At 25.7% G+C, this 23443-nt stretch overlaps 1 protein-coding gene across 10 annotated transcripts in view; it reads left to right on the top strand.

Moving 5' to 3' along the window:
• Window positions 1-23443, top strand: part of LOC124955237 — a 288586-nt gene that overhangs the window by 260739 nt on the left and 4404 nt on the right. For 9 of the 10 annotated variants that reach the window (XR_007102812.1, XM_047509386.1, XM_047509384.1 and 6 more), the window contains one exon: window positions 23180-23443. This exon is cut by the window's right edge. Coding sequence is in view for 9 of the 10 variants with exons in the window: in XM_047509386.1 (XP_047365342.1) it covers window positions 23180-23443 (264 nt within the window). In the remaining variant the exon portion in view is untranslated. Of the gene's footprint in view, window positions 1-16721; window positions 16979-23179 lie in introns of those variants that run through there. The other variant, XM_047509392.1, reaches the window with a different exon arrangement.

Genomic DNA, 23443 nt, shown 5'->3' with positions numbered 1-23443 from the left:
GTCGTATTTCCTTATCTTTGATTTGAAAAATTGTTCTTTTCCGCGTCATCCTTCGTTATTTTATTTAATAAAATTTTTATTTAACTAATAAAACGTAAATGAAATTATTAATGAAAGAAAGATGTATTTCGTAAATTTTATTCTTATTTTACATTTATATATATTTATATATATACATAATATATACAATATAATAAATAATTGTAATATATATATATATTATAATAAATGTTTCTATGTATATATATATATATTTTTTTTTGTTTCGATCTTTTCTTATTAAAGATAAAAAATTATTAAACTTTGTTAATCAAACAAATTACATTGTTTTACTAATAGTAAAAGAATACTATTACTTAATAATCGTCAACGTTGACGAATTCTCGTACATTTTGATACGTCAGACAATTTCCATAATCTTTCCTTTACCTTTTCGAAAATAAAGAATAAATAATTCTAACGAGTATCGAACGGAAGAAATATATTGAAAAGAAAAAAAGAAAAAAAAAAAAAAAAAGAAAAAAAACGAACAAATCAATTCCTAGTATTATTTTTAATTGGAAAAAACATTTCTATCATTTTACTCTACGTTCTTTATAATTCAAATGTTAATTTAATACTAATCCAACTACTAATATGGAGAGAAAAAAAGACAGAGAAAGATAGTTAAATTTTACTTTTATACATAACGTTTATATATATATACATATATATATATATATATATATATATATATATATTCTTTTTTTTCTTTTCTTTTTTTTTCCTCGTTAAAAGAAAAAATTATTATGTGGCATCTTTTCGATCAAAATCACAGGTAGATCATCAGCAATGTTGAAGGGTACTATTACTTAATGATCGTAGACGTTGATGAGCCCTAATTGCGAATTTCCGAATTGGCATTAGTCATCAAACTCGACGATCAATCACGCTCCTCCTGTTTCGTTCGGCTTATTTGCAGGCTCGTATTACTAACCGATTCTCTGTCCTACTCAATTCTCCAACAACGTATGTACCTATGTATATCCTCTCTCTCTCTCTCTCTCTCTCTCTCTCTCTCTCTCTCTCTCTCTCTCTCTCTCTCTTCCCAACACTCTGTTCGTTTCGCGTTCTCCAATGTGCGAACATGCATGTATGTTTGATGAGTCGCTTGCCATGACATGACACACTGCATAATTCATCGAAATGCGCGCTATTTGCGCGCGTCGGTCATAGAGACAGACGACTGAATTTTGATTTCGAAATATAAGTAGACGACGAAATCGGATTCTCGGTAACCCGAAAGTTAGCCATCAAACGATGAATAGCATCTATCGAAAGATACGGGATATTATCCATTAACGCGATCCAAACAATATTGTCCGGTCTCGTTAAAACTTTCACAACGAGTATATCTATTGTTTTCCTTTCACGATTCAACATTTCAAAGTGAAACGGATCGGTTTCGAATGCAGTTCCAATGTATTAACGTAACGTTGCGAGAGAGAACTAAAAAAAAAAAAAAAAAAGAAAGAAAGAAAAAAAAAAAAGAGAGAGAAGAACGAAAAAAATGGTAACAATAAAATAAATGATAATAAAGTAAATAAATAAAACAAACAAATAATTAGAAATAATCTTTCCCAATATATGAGTAAAATTTTACAAAATTATATCGTACTACCTGTATCTTCGTACTTCGCAAAAATTATTTCATTAAATTTCAATCAGATCGAACGAACAATCTTTTTTCCATTTTTGAAATTCAACTCAAAATTCAATTCAAAATTCCCTTCAAAATTCTCTTCAAAATTTTGAATAGAACGTCTCTAATTTTTTTTTTTTATATCTTGTAAAAAAAAATCTTCGGTAAAATTTCAACGAAATCAAGTTCGAATCGTTTCGTTAATTTTAATAATAAAATTTTAAAAAATTGACAATTATCGGGCAATGTTTCCAACACTTTCAAACAATCAGTCTTAAGTTTTAATAAAAAGAAAATATTAAAAAAGACATTATATATATATATATATATATATATAATTGCATTATTAATACGTAATATATATAATTAATTATATGTATAATTCGAAAATAAAATTAAAATGTCAATTTTGTATAAAAAGCTTATAAATTATAACGTAACGAAACAATGATGTAATAGCATAAGTAAATCTTTTTTTAGTAAATTTTTTATACCTAAAAAAAAAAAGAATATAAAAAGAAACTTTACAGGTACATACATTTAGAAAATGTCGTAATTCGAAAGAAAAAAACCAAACAAACAAACAAACAAACAAATTGAAATGTCAATTTCTATAAAAAAAAAAAATCTTATGAATTATAACAACATATATCAATAAGATATAACGAGTATCATAATAAGAAAAATAAAAATAAAATCCCTACGGAAAATTCTATCCTTACAATTTGACATTTTTCAATGTGTGTTTCAAAATATTTTACACGAGATAACGATTTATTGATACTGGCTTAAAAAAAAAAAAAAAAAAAAAAAAAAAGAGGAAAAAAAATAAAACCGAAGAAAAAAGGGAAAAAAGAAAGAAACCTAAGTTCCAATCAAAACGATATTATTCGTTAAGTATCAATTGACACTGTCCTTACGCTTATCGTACGCGACATACAAAATTTGACGACGTTTTTAACGTTAGAAAGAAAAAAAGAAGAAGTAGGGAATGATATTGTTGTCCATAGTACTCTCTCATCAGATACCGTTAGAAACGTGTAATTCTCGAATGGGAACGTCTTATGGATGATCGATAAAATCTCTTGGCCAGGGAAAGAAGGGATGGACGAGGACGAGAAAACGAATCCGAAGATCGTTATTCCCTAGGTCTTCTAGGTTCGCAATGAAAGAGATAAACCTTTATTCCAAGACGTGGGAAAGGTTTATGGGGCTCTGTGCCAAGCTCCCGGCTCGATCAATGGAGCTTTAAGGCTTATAAATCCGCGCCGAGCTCGAGACGGTTTCGTTTTATCGACGATTTTAAGCGTCTTTCTATACGCGATACGCGCTGAACCTTTCGAGGATGATCCTACATACCGATTTTCTCTCTCTCTCTCTCTCTCTCTCTCTCTCTCTCTCTCTCTCTCTCTCTCTCTCACTTTTTCTCTCTCTTTTCAAATCATTGATCCTGAAACGTAAATTGGAACACGCGAAGCGTGCTTATTTTATGGTTTGTGAGAGGTGGATAACATTCTATATACTCGTAATTGGTAACACGTATGTAAGTATATATATATATATATATATATATATATATATATATATATATATAAGTATGGTGACTGAAACGATTAGGGAGCTCGTAAAGATTCAACCTGTTAGTATCATGATTCATGGTTAACGATTTGTTACGACGAAAGTAGGGAATACCGCAAAGTACTATATATATACATACGTACATTTATATATATATATATATATATATATATATATTTCTATGGATAAATGAAATGATTCTATTACGTTCTCTATTAATATCCTTAATCCTCGAACGATTTCGATTATTTCTTCAAATGATCAGAACAAATAGATATAAGACGAAACGCGTATAGATAAAGTTCGAGCGATCGTTTTTTTTATTGGAAATATTTTTTATATCGTTCTATGAATATTTAATGCGATATTTTCTTTTTCTTTTGGTTTGTTTTTGTTCTTTTTTTTTTTCTTCTCTTCAATCATACCGATTGAAACAATACGATTACCAAATAATCGTATTGTTTCAATTTAAAAGTAAAGTATATAATTACTCTCGAATAATCGACAGAGAACAAATGATTAAGATTTAGAGTACTCGATATTTTGATAGTTGCAACGATAGATATAAAATATATCATTGAATTTTTTTTTTTTTTTTTTTTTTTTAACATTATACAGATATACTTGTCAAATACGATTAGCATAGTGTTAAAATCTATTTGTACATTTTTAAATAGGAAACGTATATGAACTATGATAATTGATGAAATTATTCGATGATCGATACGTATAGACGCATATTTTTCTTTTTTTTCTTTTTTTTTTGTCAAATCGTTCGTCGTCGTCATTAATATCGCGTGAGAAAGATAATATAATTTGATTACACGTAATGATGACTTTGAAATTCGATATTTCTAAGCGTTATTACGAGTTATCGATCAACGATAATTGAGAATCGAATCCATGACGGTGAACCTTTCAACGGTACTTTTTACGATAGATAATTTTGATCGCGCCGTTACAATTAAAGTTTATACGAAAACTGTCATATAGATGTCAATTTTATAACATCCGACATGGAATTGCTATTAGTTCTTCTCTCGTCTATGCACAATGTTGAAAAGGATCTCACGAAACATTCAATAATTTAAAACTTTCAAAAACAATAACAAAGTGAACGGATATATTGTCATATATGCATATATAAGTCGACGAAATAATAATAATAATAATAATAATAATAATAATAATAATAATAATAATAATAAATAAATAAATAAATAAATAAATATATATATATTTAAAAATCGTAGGTTGAAGTAATAAAAATTAATATAAATGAAATTTCGTCCAGGAACATCTTTGATATATTTTCCCCTCTCTTCTCGTCCACCATAAACCCACCCTCCTCCCCTCCATCCTCAATATATCAGATCTAAGAAACGTTGCCATGAATCACAAATTCGAGTAATAAAACATGAAAATTCGATGGTACGAGAGAAACGATTGATCTGTGAGAATTTAACGGATAGGGTGGGGTGGGGATGAGGGGAGAGTTTTGCAAGTAGTAATGGCCAATGTCGGTCGGACGAAAGTAGTAAGAGTCGCATATAAATCGGTCGCGTAAAAAAAGAATAAAGAAAAAAAGAAAGAAAGAAAGAAAGAAAGAAGGAAAAAAGTATAGCAAAAAAAAAAGAAAAAATAAGCAAAAGGGAAAAAAAGATGAACTAACCATCCATCCCGTAATTGATCTCGGACGTTTAGCCGTCGTTTATCGGCGAACAAAAGGGGGTGGAAGAAGAGGCGGATGGAAAAAAAAAGAAGAAAAAAAAAAAAGAAATAGAAAAAATGAAAAGATGCTTGCACCGCCCGTCACCACCCTCTCCATCTACACCCTTTCGCGCTTGATCGAGCTCAACGGCGTTTTCACGAAACGTACTAATCGTCTACTCGCTTAGCACTTCGACTCCGGGGCTCTCTTCCCGAAGGAAGAAGGGAGTCCGAATCCCATGCTATCAATCAAGGAGACCACATATTTCATCGGCCGACGCGATCTCGTCCGTCTTCTCTCACTCGAAGATCGACATTTCCTTTCTACCTCTATCTATCTATCTATCTATTTATCTTTCTCTCTCGCACTCTCTGTCTATCTATCTATCTATCTATATCTATCTATATCTATCCATATATGTATCTGTCTCTTTCTCTTTCTTTCTCATGGTTAATACGATTTGTAATTCTTTTCGATGTTCTATATAATATATAAAAATTATTTCACAACAAATAAGATTTATTTACTTTTAAATGTATATTTAATATAACAAAGTAAATTATTACATTTATATGGAATAATATCTGTTATTATATGTATACATATCTATAACGATACGTTATTTCGCGTTTATAATCATTGAAATTGTATGTTATATTTTTGTAATAATATTATTTTTCACCACGATCGACATTTATTTATTTTAAATATGTTTATAATTTAATAATACAAATTATTATTTATATGTAATAATATAAATTATTATGTCTATGCAATAATATCAGTTATTATTTAGACATATTATAATATAAATTATTACGTTTATAATAATTCAAATTATTATATTTTTTATAATAATATATATATCTTTTTTATTATTACATTTTGATTAAATTTATATATTTAAACGATCTTGTATCAATACTATAATAACTATATAACTATTATAGTAAATATCTAAACTCTGTTTCTTAAAATTTTCAAATAATATGAATTATTATAATATGAATTTACATATACACACACATATAAATATATATATATATATATATATATATATATATATATATATATATATATATATGTATAAACATTTATATGTTTGTATTTTTATATCAAATTAAATTTCTATTACAGATGTTGCTATTAATTAAATTACTTTTATGCGACATGACTTTAGGGATATATACTTTTTTCTTTTTCTTTTTTTTTTTTTGTCCTCTTTGACGTTAAAAATTTTAATTTTTCCAATAAACAACAGTTATAACGATTATCGTATTGATAATGATTTTTTTTTTTTTTTTTTTTTTTTTTGGGCGATATTAAAAACTTCTGCCAATTTCGATTCTTTAATAAATAAAAGGCATTAAATTAAAACGCAACGAACGCAACAAACAGATGAAATAATTTGATTCTTTTATTTAATCGTTCCTTTTTTTTTTTTTTCCTTTTTTCCTTTTTCGTATCATTTCATTTTTTTCAGCTCTATTCGTTCCTACTCGTGTTTTAGTTCCGTTGAACTCTTTCGACTTGTTACCACATTTCCGCACACTTTCCTCTCTACACGCTCCAACGGAACGGTAACTTTCGCACCTGCCACAGTTCGCAAGCGGCTTGAGCTAATTTATTTCCCATATTCTATTTTTCTCCTCGGTCTTTTCCTCTCTTCTCTTTTTTTCCTTTTCGCTATCTTTCTTTCTTTTCTTTTCACCTTCTTTCCTTTTTTTTTTTATCATTCTCTCGTTTGAACCACGACGCGATAAAATCCACGTGCACATCGAATATTTTCGCTTACTTTCATTTTGTTATTAAAGCTTTTCTCCTTTAAAAAGGAAACAAGAAAAGAACGAAAAAAAAAAAATAATAATAACAAATAGAAACGTTAATAATCGTTAAAAAAAAAAAAAATCGAACGATATATTCCTCATTTCACAGGATTATCGAAAATCTAACCATTTTTATCGTTAATTATTTCTCCAGTTTTCTTCTACGACATCGAAAGTATTTTTCAATGGGATTTTATTGTCTCTATATAAAAAAAAAAAAAAAAAAAAGAAAGAAAGAAAAACTGTATTCTCAATTAAACAAAGATAAATCAATAATATTATTATCACGCTTATAGTTATTTAATAATGCTAAGAAAAAGTTAATAAAAAATATCGATAATCTGAAAGTTTTTCCAACTAATACGGTAAATAAAATCACGAAAATATAAAAAATTCTAATCCATTTCAAGATGTAAAACTTTAATTAAGAATGTACTTGAAAATAAAAATCAAGCCAATAATAAGGGAGTCAATAAGCGAGACGATAAGCGAGACGATAAGAGAGACGATAAGCGAGCTATTGGCTGATTAATAAGAAAGTACAAAGGTCGTATTCGAAAGAAGTTCAAATCCTTTTAAAAGGTAGACTGCGAAGGTTCGAAAACAAAGAAAGAAAGAAAGAAAGAAAGAAAGAAAGAAAGAGAAAGAGAGAAAGAAAAAGAGAAAGAGAGAGAGCAAAGCTTTGTCAATCCTTGAACCTGTCTCATCCTAAAAGATGGAAGGAGTGTAGAAAAGTGATAGAAAGAGAAGAGGACAGAAAAGTATAGAAAAGGGACGAGAGAGAAATCACAGGAGGTTGAACGACTGCTATCCCGATCGTCCTTCGGGATTCCCCTAGAATCTGAACGTAAGGCAAAGGCCTAATAAAAGCAGAAGGAAGAGAAACAGGACGCGCGAAACCTGAAGAAAAGAAAGGTAGAGACTTCGTTGGTAAGGGTGAAAGGAACGACTGAGCGAGCGAGTGAGAAAGAAAAATAGAGATAAAGAGAGAAAAAGATAGAGAGAATGACATAGAGAAAGACAGACAAAGAGAGAGAGAAAGAGAGAGAGAGAGAATAGTATGAAGGTTGAGGTTGAGGTAGAGAGGGTGATGCGGAAGGGTCAATAGTGTACGAAGTTCAGAGCATCGTCGCTCGCCACTTAATCTTTGCCGTGGCGATGAGAATCGAGAGAAAGGACGGAAAGAAAAAGAAAGGAAAAATAAAAGAGGGAGAAAGAGAGGAAGGGAAAAGGGAGAGAAAGAGGGAGAAGGGTAATAACCGAGAGAACGTGTGAAAGAGAAAGAATAAAAGGGACGACAAAAGGCAGCTCGAGAGGCGTGAGTCGTTTAAAGACGCCGCTCAGGCACCCGGTAGACAAATGTTCCCCGGAAAACCGCATTGCGTTTTCTCACCCGATCGTTCGACGACGTTGAAAATTCAATTCCACTTGTCCTTCCTTCCTACTTTTTTGTTTTTTTTTCCTTTTTTTTTTTTACTTTTTTTTTCTTTTTTTTTTTTTTTTAACCTTTTTTTTTTCTTTTTTTTTTGATAGAGAAGGCTAGGGATTGGAAGAAAGACGAAAAAAAAAAATAAAATAAAACACCCTCGAACGCTCAACTCTTCTTTTGTTTTATTTTTTTCTGCATTAAAATTATCGATTTTTTTTTTTTTTTTCCTATCAAGTTCGTCAATTAAAAGAAAAAAATATATGACTTTTAATTCGATTTATTACAAAGATAATAATTATTCAAGTTATTCTTTTATTTTTCTCATCTATCTCTTTTTTTCATCTGCTAATTAAAAAAAAAAATAAATAAATAAAAATAAAATAAAAACAAAAAGAAAAATTTCGCTTTTTTATAAAGATAATAATTATGCAAAGAGTATAAGAGAACCTAATTTTTTTTTTCTTTTTTTTTTTTTTTTTTTTTTTTTTTTGACAATTATCATTTGAACATCCATCGAGATCTTTTTTCCAATAAAATAGATCAATCTTTTAGATCTTAGAATCAACAAAAGTAGACCGTTAAAATGTAATTATTAACAATTTGTCAACATATAATTATTAACAAAGAGAGAGAGAGAGATCGTTGTTTAATTATAAATGTGAAACTATAACACAGTTAATTAACAATTATTCGATTAATCATAATTATTACTTGAGGAAATTATTAAAAGAAAAATTTGAAAACAATTCTATACGAATTATTTTGATAATTATAATATTGAAATGATGAGCGTGTATATGAACGAAAGAAAATATTGGGAGAAAAAAGTTTGAAAAGAAAATTTAGGATTGTACGAAATAGACGATAAAAAAGAAAAACAAAACGAGATTTTAATCGATTTATTACACACTTAAAGAGTACGTACGTTCGTAATTACTTTTTTTTCTTTTCTTTTCTTTTTTCTTTTCTTCAACCCCCTCCCCCCTCACCACCACCACCACCACCACCATCACCCTTCTCCCATTTTACCTTCACGATTAAGTTCGACGGTGATAACAACGAAATACGCCTCGAGATATTTTCGATAACGAGTTGCGTAAGTTGCATCGTCGATTTTCTTCGTCGATTTGAAAAACAGCGAGCCATGCATAATGTAAGAATTGAAAATGGTATCCGGGGACGTATAACTTATACATTCGGCATAACAAAACGAGTTCGCATCGGAGTCACCGAGAGAATTTCATTGTTACAGAGTTTTTCTTAGCGAAAACGATAGAGAGATCCAGAATCGGGGTTTATGAAGTATTTGAATTTTTGAAAGAAAAGGAAAAAAAAAAAAAAAGAAAAAAAAAAGGAAAAAAAGAAAAAGAAACGTCGATGCAATTGTCGTGAAAAAAAAAAAAAGAAGGAAAAGTGTAAAAAGAAAAGAAAAAAAAAAATCTCATCTCATTAAATTATCTGCCCACTATCTAATGGATTTCTAAGAGTACTCTATGAGTTATGGAACAAAATTAACCGTGTATATGTGCATAACACAAGAACGTTTGAATAAACCCATTAGCATGTCTATTATAATATCAAAGGTACAGAGGGTCATAAAGGTGGAATGTATAATTCATCGTCGTTGATACCTCATAAGCTTGTTACTCTATATCAATGGCATTAGAAAATTGCTAATATAAATTTTCTTCGATTCCATAACGTTACATATAAATTTCATTTGTTGTTACATCGTTACTAATCACATTTACACGTTGTCAGGATGACAATATTTACACGTTGACAGAATGACATATTCATGTATTATTCATAATATAATTTATATAAAAAAAGAAAATTATTTCAGTTCAAATTTTGTATTAAAAAAAAAAAAAAAAAAAAAAAAAAAAAAAAAAAAAAAAAGAAAATCGTTTTATTGAAAAATCGTGAAGTAAATATACACATATATGTATATACATATGCTTGCAAGTCTTATGTTTTATCATTTTTATAAATAATAAATAACATTTGAAATAATACGATATTAAAATAAAAATAAATTATATATTTATGTTTCTATCCATATATTTAATAAAGGAACATTTCTTTTTTGTAACAAATAATTAAACTTTAAATAAATCCACGAACTCTCTTTCTACCTAAGATGAAATAATATCGATATTAGGGAAAAGTAAAGGAAAAAGAAAAAAAGAAAAAAAAAAAAAAAGAAAAGAAAGATGATCAAGTTAACCGAGAAAAAGAGAAAAAAAAACTAAGAAAAATAATTATAAAATAGTATTAAAAAAAGGATAATATAATGTAAGAATATGATTTAAGAAAAAAAAAAAAATAAATAAATAAAGAAAAAAAATATCACGAGAGAACATTTACTTAAATAAAAACTTTTAACTATCATAGAGAAGAAGGATAATATAACATAATATAATATAATATAATATAATATAATATAATATAATATAATATAATATAATATAATATAATATATTAAAAGAAATTTCTATTTCCGATAAAGTAAATTACGCGAAAATAATGTGAATATTTTTACGAGAATGATATTTCTTTATTCGTTCAAAGAGACAAAGTTAGAAAAGACAGACGCGAAAAATGATACGGACAAAGTAGATATACTTCATAGTATGCAACCTGAAGGCATCATTAGGGAAGAATATACCCGAAGAATGTGATTTCACCGTAACCATGGGGTAGATCGGTTTGATCCTTAAGACAATGCATAATAAGAAAACCGAGAAGAGATTTTGCAAAATAAGACAGGCGGATACCTACTAACCATCGTTATTTTATGTGAAAATTTTGATTTAATCCGAGCATCTACGATTTCCATTTTATCATAAACTTTTTTCTTTCTTACAAATATAACCAACTTATAACCATTATATATTGTACGTTATGTATGAAATACATAAATAGATATAAAATTTCTATAACATGCAATTTGCTAGTACGATTTAATTATTTCAAGAGAACTGCATGTAACGCGCGTTTTTTTTTTTTGAAATAATTTTTTAAATAATTAAAAGAAAAAAAAGAATCTTTTTTTAATTTTTTTAAACTAATTTTTACAAAATAATAATATAAAGTAAATATAAATCAGTATAATACAGTATATATGTATATTTGTATACTATAGTATTTATAAATTTAATTATAAACTTATAATAGTATATACAGTATAAATAATATTTATATAATAGTAATATAAATATAATATAAATTGGTAATAAATATAAATTTTTATATAAGAAGTAATATAAATAAAAATTATACTCTGCTTAATAATACTATATATATATATATATATATATATATATATACACAAATGTTTTGTAATATGATAGTACGAATGAAAATTAATGAATTTAAAAATATTTTTTCAATATTTGTATGTACTTTTACAAACATTATTTTACAATTTATTTCTTACAATTTTATTTCTACTATTATTATTATATTATTTATATTATATATTATATTATTTCTATTGTATTATTTCCAAATATAATATTATGTAAATATATTGTGGGATAGAATTTTTATTTATCTTAATTTAATTTAAATATATCAATTTTGAAAATTATTACAAATCTATGTATCTTATACATTTTTCTTATTTGTTTATATGAAATATAAAATTTTTTTTATATTCGTCAAATAATATCTAAATAACTTACTCTTGTATAAAAAGATGGAGATTTTATATATATATATATATATATATATATATATATATATATATATATAATTTTATATATATATTTACCTATATAGTATATGTAAATATGTATATATAAATATATATATAAAATGATATATATATATATATATATATATATATATATATGTAATGTATATATTATATTATGTATACTATCTATACTATCATAAGTTTATAACTATATTTATAAATACTATAGTATATAAATATATACTGTATTATACTAATTTATATTTACTTTATATTATTATCTTGTAAAAATTAGTTCAAAAAAATAAAAAAAAATATATATATATATAATACTATTACTATTAAGGCAAATATTATTCCTATATTTTTTATCATTATGAAAAATGCAAAATCATGTAGATATGTATATGCTATAATCAATATCGGTTGTGGATAACGAAACACTTTCTAAGAAATCATATCACGATGAATGGAGAACGATACATGTAACGAACAATGATCATCCGGTATCCGTAGGGACGCTCGTAAATCATCGATACACTCTCACCAATCATCGCGTCGCACCGTCAGCTTGAAGCCGGCCTTGAATTATCGCTCTGGCGCCATTCCACGATAATTAACAAGTAGCTATGTCGGGTAACAGCAGAATCGCCCCCGTTAGAAACCACATGATATTGGAACACACTTCACAAGTTTGCTTATCGAAAATTTAAACATCATTAATATAATTTATATGAATAAGAACTATGTCGGTTCGAAGTCATATAAATTACAAGATATTTTTCTTCTTCTTCTTCTTCTTCTTCTTCTTCTTCTTTTTCTTATAACAAATAATTTTATCGTGATTATTGTTAAAAAAGGATCGTGAATAAATACTTCCTCGGAAATCATGGACATTTTAATTTTTTTCTTAGAATCCAAAATTTTTATCCGTCGAGTTTATCATTAATGAAAAAAGCATTCGCAATAAAAACTGTATGTTAATTCAATATTAAATTTTACAGTAAATTTAACATTATATTGAATCAAATAACAAATAAACATATTTCCAGCTATTTTCATTATTTACATTACATTATTGATATAAATCGAGAAAAATTGAGAAAATTGAAAATTTCAAAGTTAAATAATAATAATTGGAAATATGAGAAAAATAAATTCATGTTTTTAATTTCATTTAAACATTTTAATTTCTAAATGGCAAACAATCGATAGAATTTGTCATTATTCCCTTAAATTAATTTTCAAAGTAAATTCATCATGCAAAAAGAAATTCTTAACATTAACAAGTGTATTTGAATAGTATTCAAATAAAATATGATTAAGTATAAAAGATAAAAGCATACAAATCTCAACGTAGATCATCCAGGCCTTATAATTATATTCCTACGAATTAATGTGCAATAAAAAAAAAAAATAAACAAATAAATAAATAAAAGCAAATTTAAATAAATATCCATTCACTTATGTGTATAATTTGTCAATTAGCAAGATAACATGCAATATGAAATTATTCTTAATTAATTACATACAATGTTATCTTCATAAAAGTGAACAAATTTCATATTATTTCTTCAATGTAAACTTAAAAAATAATCCGTGTATTCTCATAATAAAAATAACTTAATAAATTAAAAAAAAAAAAAAATAAAAATAAAAGAAAAAATAATAAAAATTAATTATGAACTACAAATCATAGAAATAAATATAGAAAAACTGCATTAAGATGCAATTTTATTCTACAAACACGTCGATATTATTGTTATTATAAAAAGAAAACTAAATTTATGGAATAATTGATATCGTTCACCTGAAATATACATTTTCTGTAATTAAATGTTCTATTAATATACTTTATTGTAATAATAAATACTGAATATATAACCACAGTAATATCGAATTTAATTAATTGAGAATTTAATAATAATATGACGTTAAATAATAATTATATTTTATGAATTCAAAGGGTTAATTTAAAAAATTCAAAGAATATAATAAATTTTAAAAATCCTTGATACATCTAAATAGTATATGAAATGTATTGGTCTTCAAAAATGCATATATATGTATATATATATATATATATATATATACATGATAGATAATGAAAATATTGGATTGGACAATAAGTAATATTAAAATTTCCAATATAAAAAATACTAATGTCGTTTATTTAGACATTAAATATTCAGAAGTATTTCAGTAAATGAAATATTCTACTGTGTTATTTATTCAGATACGGAATACCAAACATTCAAAAAAAATATTATAGTATTATACACTTAAATATAAGATGTCAAATGTGTTTTTAATACAAAATATAATATTATGTTATGTGTTATGTGCAATATTTTATTTTTATTTGTTACTTTTATTACTTTTACTTAACTATACATACATAATAAATTAGCATATTAGAAATTATTATAGAAAATTATGATAAAGTAGAAAGCATTAATATACTCAATACTAAGTATCTAACGTGTTAAAAAAAAATTTTATTTAACAAATTCTTCCTTTTTATCAATGGCGAAAAATTCTTATACATAAAAAAAAAATTCTCGTTTCTAATTAAATGGCACAAGTAGCTAATCAAATTGTAATATATCAAAATCAATGAGTAGAACAATTCTAACATATCTTTTATCTAAAACATAGTTTTGATTGCATGTTATTTTACATTTTTATTTGATCTTTATTATTGTAATAAAAATAAAAAAATAAAAATTAAAAATAAAATAAGGAAAAAGTGGGGAAACATTGATACTATTAATAATACTAAGCGTCTAACATGTTCAAAAAATTTTGATAATACCATAGAAAATAATTTCTTAAGAAATGCGAACACTTTTAAATCGTTTTGACACTGATATATTTCGCGAAATAAGACGTCAGTGAAATGTAAAGAGAAAAATGAAAAAAGAAAAAAAATCAGAAATACGCTGAAAAATTCAAAAAATTTTTCGAAACTTTGCGTAATATATCCGACGAGTAGACGTTTCATTCCTAAATGTAAATTACGCCTTACGTCTTATACGGTCCAAGTTATTTAAAATTATAGAAATTAAAAAATTTAATAAAATTTCAACCATAAAAAAATATACTCTCTATTTATCTACAATTTATATTTCCAAAAATAATGAAACATTTGTTTCAACGCATATGATAACCCACTATTCTCTAATATTTTATTTGCTAGGATGCAAAAACCTTTATTAAAATATTATAAACTTATATTAAAAAATATAACGTGTGACTTTTTCATACCCTATATATCAAATAAAATTTAAAGAAATAATTCTTAAACAATTAAAAGTATGTACTAATTGTACTATAATTGATTGTCAAGGCTAATGATTATTACATATTATTATTATATTAATATATTACATATTATCATTATATAAATATATATATATATTTATATAATATACATAATATTTATATATTTTATATACATTACATAATAAGTATATATATTATATAATAAATATATATAATATATATATATATATGTGTGTATACCTATTTATAGTAATATATTAAAATATTTTTGATAATTTTTATAAGAAAATCTATTAAAATTTAATAAAATATAATAAAATGTTTTAAATGCGTCTATTATGTACGAGTATAATATAATAGTAGTAATGAAATATTACATATACGAGATATGAATTTATTTAAAATTTATCAAAAAATAATGTATGATCAATATACACGCAGGTGCACATGTATTTATATATATATATATATATATATATATATATATATATATATATATATATATATACACACACATACATGCACAAATACAAAATACATCATACGCAATCATTAAGTATCAATGATAGCTGTCAGAGAGGAAAGCCAAAATTAAAATCCATACTAATTTTTTCTCATTCATATGACTAATACCTGGACAAAAGCATAAATAAGTACACAGAAAGCATGAGATTTAGCTAAGAGTGAACGAATTAACTTATTAGAAGCTGAAAATCCTGATCTAAAAATCTATTAACTTGTTGTTTAGGTTTAAAAATCAATTAACTTGTCGTCTAGATCGTACAAGTCTCTCTATTTTTTTTTTTTTTTTTTTTTTTTAACAACAAACCCATTCAAAACTTTTTATTTAGTTGACAAAATTTATTGGAAATTTTATCAAATATGTTCATCAAACGATCAACGGTAATTAAACAATTTGATATTAATAAAAAGTATTGTAATTAAAAAATTAATTGTAATTTATAAAAAAAAAAGAAAAAAGAAATTAATAAAAAAAAAAAAAAAAAAAAGAAAATAGAAAAAAGATATGATCATGAACCACCATTCCTGTTTTCAGACACACACCATTATGTTTTGTTACATATATAGATATCGATATATCTTGAAACAGATAGCTATTAAATAGACTAAGTATTTAGCAATGCGTGTTATATAAACTGCATAAACTGTGTTTTCTTTCGATGGGTAAATAAATTGGTTAAATAAATCATTGATTTCACATAATATACATATATCGAGCAAACACGAAGAAAATAAAGAGATAATTAATAGCACTGTAAATTAAACGATTTGAATCGATGAAACAAGATGATTCTATCTATCCTTAATTAATAAAAATAAAAGTATGAAGAATAGATGTAAATAATGTAAAACGTATGAACGATTAAAAATGTCTACGTAATCATTCATGCTTGTTTCAGTGATTATTCATTGAAAAAAAAAAAGAAATTATAAACAATAATTCATTATTTTTTTAAATAATTCAAATCTTTTATCGTCTACATTAGCTAGATTTAACGGAAGGACTTTAATTTTCTGCACTCACTACTTATGAAGTTCTCTGATGGCTCCAAAATACTCGTCCACGTTGTTAGTCGAAATTGAGTAGGGTTGATATAAACTAGATTGAAAATGAAATTTGGTTGTAGTTCCAATAGATTTAATGATAATGCAAGGAAGATCTGAAAATAGAATTATAAAGAATTTATTATAGATTATTTATTATAAATTATTATGATAAAAATAATAATTTATTTTATAACAATAATATAACAAAATATATAAAATAATATAACGAAATAATAATATAATAAATAAATATAATTTAATAATATTATAAAATAATAATTCGTTTTAATGTAATAAATTTTTATTTCATTATATTTTTACAATAAAAAAAAAATTTCAAAATTATATTACATTATATGTATTATAAAATTTAAATATTTTCTTACCAATATTCTTTTACTTATGACGTATACTTTATCATTTTCCATGATGCACAGACTCTACAATACGCGATAATTATTAATTATTTATTAACGAGACAACACTGAATTTAATTCGAGATATTTTTTATTGTTTAATCATAAGGAATAAAGTGACTCTATGTGTAATCATTAAAAAAGTACTTAATACTTTTAAATGAATTAAACGTTTACTCCGTAACTTACTGCATTGCGCGCAGTCGATTTAAGTACATAAATTTCTTAAAATTAATTTAAATCGCGAAACGAATAAAGATTTTGATTTTATGCAAACGAACGCTAACTCTGCTTCGCGATTTCTTTTTCTTCCCCCCCTCCCTTTTCGTTTTTAACTCACGACGCACGATTTATTCATTCCATCGCGCATTATCGCAATAATGATCTGAAAAAGGAAAAAAAAAAATTATTAACATCATTATTCTTACATTAAAAAATTATTACTATTGTTTGAAAAAAGGTATAATAAAGAAATTGACTTACTTGAAATTTTTCGTTGATCCTTGCACGATGAACATCCTTCTGCTTCAGGATAATAAAGAATATGCGCTATTCTACTTCGCGTATTTCTATTGACATTAATTTAATTTTTAATAACTTGTTTAATTGTAAAAAAAACATACAAATCTACAATCAAAACGTTGTCTTTGAACTAATACTGTCTTTGTCCTTGAAACGAATGAACTTTTGATTATGCGACAAAAAAGAATACATTTATCCAAAGAAAAAAAAGAAAACAAAAAAAGAAAAGAGAAAAGCAAAACATTTTCTGTAAATCATATTTTAGAAGTGAACAAATTGAAAAATATATTATCAACAGTTATTAAACTCATAATTAAACTCTCTCTCTCTCTCTCTCTCTCTCTCTCTCTGTTAAAATTTAATTTACAAACTTATTAAAAATAATAATTTTATGCGTGTGTATTTTATATATGAGATATATTTAAAATGTTCATTTGAGCTTAACAGAGTCTGAAAGCATACCTCGAGCAATACTTTTGGATCTCATTGTTTTTAACATTCTTACATTCTTATAAAAATCAATTTTTAATGAAAATCTTCTAAATGTTGAAACTATATCACAATTCTTTTTACAAAAAAAAAAAAAAAAAAAACCATCCGTCAAATATTATTCAAAAATTATACAAAATTCTATACTCTTCTAATCGATAGATAAACTTATTACGATATAAAAAATATAAATCATAAAAATTTCTTTAAATGTTAAGATTAAAATAATATTTATATTCAAGTCAATGAGTACGTGACTTTTGTAAAAAAAAAAATCTGACTAATCTTCTCGAATATATAAATTATAGATTGAAAACATTCAAGGCTCACCTTTGATTCTTTTTCTATTCTCACATGGAACGTGTCCCGATGAGTTGTGTTTACGTCCTTGAACAAAACTAATTTCCTAGAATTATAAACCAAATATAAGACAACGTTTATTTATTACCTGTCTCTCTCTCTCTCTCTCTTACTTTTTCTTTTCCTTTCTTTCTCTTCTCTCTTTCTCTCTCTCTCTCTCACTCTTTATTAAAACTCGCTTAATGCGTGTAAAATGAGGTAGATAAACTTACATATTTGAATAATGAAGAGAATATAGCCGTGAAAAAACTGTTGTATAATAATGTACTGTCTTTTTCTATTATAATTCTTAGAATTCTTAAAGTACTGGAAAATGTTAGTTTGAATAGTAAAAGTATAATATATAAAAGGAATAATATACTTTATGTATACATACATTCAACATACATATATATATATATATATATATATACATGTAGGTGTATTGTATAATGGAGAGTAAGAGAAAAAGAAGAGAAAAGAGAAAGGAGGAGAAAAAAGAGAAATTAAGAGTAAGAAATTTTATATATGTATATATGTGTGTTTGATGTGTGTGTGTATTATACGTATTATAATGTGTACATTAACGTACGCATTATAATCTATATTACGTATGAATAAGAAAGAGAGAGAAAGAGAAAAAAAAAGGAAAAAAAAGAAAGAGATAGAGAAAGTATACGAACATGTGTGTATATATATATATATATATATATATATGTGTGTGTGTATGAACGTGTGTACTTACATATTACGTAACAAATAAAATCAACGACGAATTGATTAATTTCAATCGAATTTAATTAATTAATGAACAATTATGAATAAAAGCGTGATTAAAAAGTACACAGAAGATATTTGATATCGTGAAAATTCGAATAAGAAAAACAAAAGAAGTACGAAAGAACAGTTCACCAATATCAATTTTAATTTTGCGAATATCTTTTAAACGCTACATTGTCCCGACTTACGTATGATAGATATTAGAAAATGCATTCTAAACAATCAATTGTTATATAGGATGAGCGTGTACGTTAAGAAAAAATATTCTAATTACCTTTAATCATACGGAATACGATGTAACACAACTTCTTCTTTTGTCATACTCTCGTCCAATATGGCGACGAGACCACCAGCAAAGAAACGAAATGAATCCTATAATATATACGACGCGAGCGCCACCGTGGTCATATTACGAATTAATGATTAAATGTATATTTATTTCTTTCAACTTATTATTACGAAATTGTAAATAGAAATATAGAATATAACAAATTTAATTATTTGATTGAATTCATTGAAACTTTCGTAATCGTGAAATTAAAAAGATATATGTATTATTAATAAATCGATTTGATAAAAGAATTTTTATTTCTATTTATTATGTAATTAACAAATGTATTTATTAATTTGAATTTGTTACGTCGTGAAGGCACAATTACGAGATCGTTTTCAGATACGCGTTTCGTATCGAACCAACGATGATATTCGATTAACACGAAGTATCTTCTCGCGATTCTTCCTAATCGTCAGTTATTATAAACTCATTGGTATTACGATAAATAAGAGCGATAATATTAGGCTAGGATATCGTGGTAAGCCGTCAGCAAAATACCGCTTGCCGCATTCCCACAAATTAATGGGAGAACGTGAATTTCTTTGAAGGATCTCATGGAACTCGTGTAGTGAATTTGATAATACGAGTAATTTCAATGATATTTGTAAAACTTGATTCTCTTATAAGTGATTGCGAATGTTTGCATGTAAATGTAAATTTCTCTCGAATTATTCACGAAGGGTATTAATGAATTAAGAAAGTATTTGGATAAAAAGTATCTAAAAAGGGAAAGCAATATTCTCATTGATAATGGTTGTGTCAGAATAGTTTGTTCAATATTTTTAAAAAATTTCCTATGCAGTCCTTTATCTTGGTCACCCATATAGACCCATGAGAATTCCCAAGGACAAATATTTCCAATAGTGATATATGTGACTCTCAAGAGAAAGTACTATGAACAACTTGAGGGATACACATTATCATTAATAAGACTCTAGAGGTCTGGATGATGTTAAGTACAAGTAAAAATTTTACAAGATTTATTGACTTTTTGGAATTTCTCGAATTATCTGCGAAAGATAATAATGAGATTAATAAAGGGAATGAAAATGGCGGAATTGAAGTACAATCAGAGTATGGACAGATGAAGGAAAGATGCCTATTATTCGGGAACGGATCAAAATAGTTCGTAGGAAATTTTAAACAATTTTATATGTGTTCTTTTTGTTCTGATGATCTTGTAGATTAGAGGATGAATATTTCAAGGATAAATGCCAGATAATCTTTGGCTAATCGCGCTTAGGCATCTACTTTTATTATTTATTTAGTTTTAATAAATAATGGAAGTACACGGTTCGAAACATTATTGAAGAATAGGTACTTTAATAATAATACCTAAACTCGGACAAAAGTGACAATGTGTTTTTTTTTTTTTTTTTTTAACGATTATCCCCATAGGAATTCCCAAGGTCAGATATATCCAATGTGATCCTTAGGAGAAAATATTATAGATACCTGAGATTACGCATATATACGTCAAATACGAACATTTAAATATTTTAAATATGAAATATTACATACATATAAGAAATTAAATGTCGTAATAAATTTGATTATTTATTTGATTAATTATATGAGTAATAAATAATTGATAAAGCGTATTAATTGAAGAATGTATACTATTGTGTAATCGATGCAAGTATTTATTTTATCAATTATTATTATAAAATCGTATAGATATAAAATATAACGTATGTATAAGAAGGTAAAAATGTTATAAGAAATTTAATTATTCATTGAAACTATTTTAATTGCGAATTAATTGGAATTTCCTTAATCACGGTCTTAAAAAAAAAAAAAAAAAAAAAAACAAATAAAAAAATAAATAATTAATAAATTGTCTAATAAAAGAATGAATAATTTTATTTATCATATGATATATCATTCTTACAACAAAACCGATTAATCGTTATTATAAAGATATACAATTTTCTTTTTTTTACAAAATAAATAAGTAAAATGTTTTTTCTAAATTTTTTTTTTATATTCATGTACTTTTTATCACTATAATAATACATTGACATTTAATATGGAATAATGTTCAAAAAAAATGAATAATTATTAACATTGAACTTTCGAAAAGATACACGGAAAAATATTCATTTGTGTTGAGGTATATACATTGATAATAAAAAAAAAAAAAAAAAAAAAAAAAAAAAAAAAAAAAGAGAAAGAAAAAAAAAGAAAAAAGAAATGAAAATGTTTTATTGTAACAGCGATGAAAAATACAAAATAAAATTTTCAGTAATTTCCCATCAAATTCTATTATACAAAATGAATAATATATACATTTTGTAAATAAATTTATTTTATTGTATCCTATAAATAAACCTTTAATAAAAATGGATCCATTAAAATGTACCAATCACTGATATATATTATTTCATGCATAATACGGATTTCAATTAAAATAATATGAACCTTTTTCAGTCAATAAAATAATATTCAATTTAAAATATACAAATATTTTCATCTCTCTTTAAAATATATAAATATTTCCCTCTCTCTCTCTCTCTCGCTCTATATATATATATATATATATATATATATATATATATATATAAATATAAATATATATATATATATATAGAGAGAGAGAGAGAGAGAGGAAAATAAAGTAAAATAGGATAAGGCAAGCCGATCATGGTCGATAACCATAAACGTTTACCCTCGAAGTGACTTTAACTTCCATTCCGAAGCACTAACCACAAAGCCATAACGACATTTCAGCTGGGACTATGTGCACTCATTCGATTGGCTACGTAGCTCGTTCTATGGTTTATGGTATTGCAAGCGAACGCTAGAATATAGTCTAAAAGACCCGAAAGCACGATGATTTTAGGCTGTTAATCATCTCGAAATCGAAACATCTCAAATGCTTGCGTAAGCATCAGAGATATGAGCCATCGTGTAATCATCTTCATTGAGAACTTTCTTTAACGTTCTACAACATTAATGATCTGATTTATGATACTTTTATATTACCTTCTACACACTTGAAAAGTAATCCGAATTACAATCGATTTCTTTTTTCCTCGTTAAGAATTTTTTATCGATTTTATGATATTCATCCAATTTTCTTTATATTCAAAAAATATTATAATAATTATAATTTTATGTTTAAATTATAATAATTATAATTATAATTTTCATGTCTTTAAAACTAAGACTCTTATTAATAACATCGCAAAACATTTAAAAGAACGTTTTATATAAAACGTGTATTACAAAAGTGTATACATTAAATATCATTTCAAAATCATATTTTCTCGAGATATTATGATTTTGACTATTACATATGCATTTATTTAAATAACATAAGTACATATGATCAATTTTTTAAATTCTTATTTTCTATTCTTTTTGTTTCTAATTAATAATTTCATCGATAAATATAACGTAATAATCGTCTCTGGTATTAATGTATCAAATATTTTCAAAAACTAATGATAAAAATAATAATCGAATGTTTCATTCGAATATTTTCCTGATATTACGTTTATCCTGTTTCTGTCAGGTGCCAGCAGAATACACGGTACAGCATCCACCTCTGGCTCCAATAAACTCCAAAGGTATACCTAACAGCCTTGGTTTACGTCTGGAAGTAGAACCAAGACACTTCGGTGGTGGGCTGGTTAAGATCAAATGCATCGCCAAAGTCGGTTCTCATACGTACGAAGCTAAGAGGGACGTCCTGAAGGCCTATGTGAACAACCAGAGGCTGAGTGCTGGTGATCTTCGTAGCAACAGAGCTTGTCGTAACGACGATCGATTTCTCTAT

This window comes from Vespa velutina, chromosome 17 (assembly GCF_912470025.1).
Source record: "Vespa velutina chromosome 17, iVesVel2.1, whole genome shotgun sequence".
NCBI lineage: Eukaryota > Metazoa > Arthropoda > Insecta > Hymenoptera > Vespidae > Vespa > Vespa velutina.
The sequence above is the reverse complement of the archived record's forward strand: the minus strand, read 5'-3'. Positions and strand labels throughout refer to the sequence as shown.